The sequence below is a fragment of the Cynoglossus semilaevis genome, unplaced genomic scaffold (assembly GCF_000523025.1).
Source record: "Cynoglossus semilaevis isolate Cse_v1.0 unplaced genomic scaffold, Cse_v1.0 scaffold4342, whole genome shotgun sequence".
Taxonomy (NCBI): Eukaryota; Metazoa; Chordata; class Actinopteri; order Pleuronectiformes; family Cynoglossidae; genus Cynoglossus; species Cynoglossus semilaevis.
The window spans coordinates 1-698 of NW_007589314.1; the positions used below are offsets into that span (position 1 = coordinate 1).

At 45.8% G+C, this 698-nt stretch overlaps 1 protein-coding gene across 1 annotated transcript; it reads right to left on the minus strand.

The window, feature by feature from the left end:
• Window positions 1-46: 46 nt before the first annotated feature.
• Window positions 47-681, minus strand: LOC103399500 (cyclin-D1-binding protein 1 homolog). Its single transcript, XM_008338185.3, has 3 exons — window positions 593-681; window positions 398-494; window positions 47-280 (listed from the first exon to the last, which is right to left on the minus strand). The coding sequence occupies exons 1-3, from the start codon at window positions 645-647 to the stop codon at window positions 193-195; spliced, it is 240 nt and encodes a 79-aa protein (XP_008336407.2). The 5' UTR covers window positions 648-681; the 3' UTR covers window positions 47-192.
• Window positions 682-698: the final 17 nt, after the last annotated feature.

Below are 698 nucleotides of genomic sequence, written 5' to 3' on the forward strand. Positions count from 1 at the left end.
GAAAAACATGGACTTATTGTTATTTATCGTGATTATGTTATAATTGTACCGGTGCGGCCCACACCGACAGCTAAACGGGTTGCACGCGTGCAACCCGTGAACCAAAATGAGTTTGACACTCCTGCGCTAAGGCTTCAGGAACAGGTGAGTGGTTGTCACGGCAACACACCGACTCGTCTTTTTTCTGTACTTTTAATCCGACTGACCTTTCGCCAGCTGAGTGAACCGGTCACAAGCCGACCACACGCTTCCTGTTGACGTCAGCTGCTCTTGGGACAGACTGGACAGAAAATTGGAAGAAGAGAATAAGGGGGGGAAAAAAAAGAATATTTTTTTAAAAACATTTTTTATAACTATTAACTATAATGTAGTCCCATGCAGCAGTACACGGGTGTACCTCTGCAGGGGCGAGCTCAGTATGACCTCCAGCAGCTGCGTGATGCCCTCCAGAACCTCCACGGTGGCATCTCTGACCTGACGCCGCATGCAAACACCTGAGATGTGGAATTATTAAGAATTTGAAGGACAAAAAAAAATGTCTTTAATCCTTATTCAAATTCAAGAGCACTACAGACTCCTTGGACTTGGTCACCTTGGCTCTTAGGCAGCCAGTAATACACTGTAGACAAGGCCAGGACAGTCTTCATGATGGACTCGGACAACTTTTCTCCATCCTGCACAGAGAAGGAATAAAAAGG

Coding starts and splice junctions, on each gene's coding strand:
- LOC103399500 (XM_008338185.3), bottom strand. CDS start 647: ATGAAGACTGTCCTGGCCTTGTCTACAGTGTATTACTGGCTGCCTAAG. Junction 495..592: donor CTGGCTGCCTAAGAGCCAAG/GTGACCAAGTCC, acceptor TCCACATCTCAG/GTGTTTGCATGCGGCGTCAG. Junction 281..397: donor CTGAGCTCGCCCCTGCAGAG/GTACACCCGTGT, acceptor TTTTCTGTCCAG/TCTGTCCCAAGAGCAGCTGA.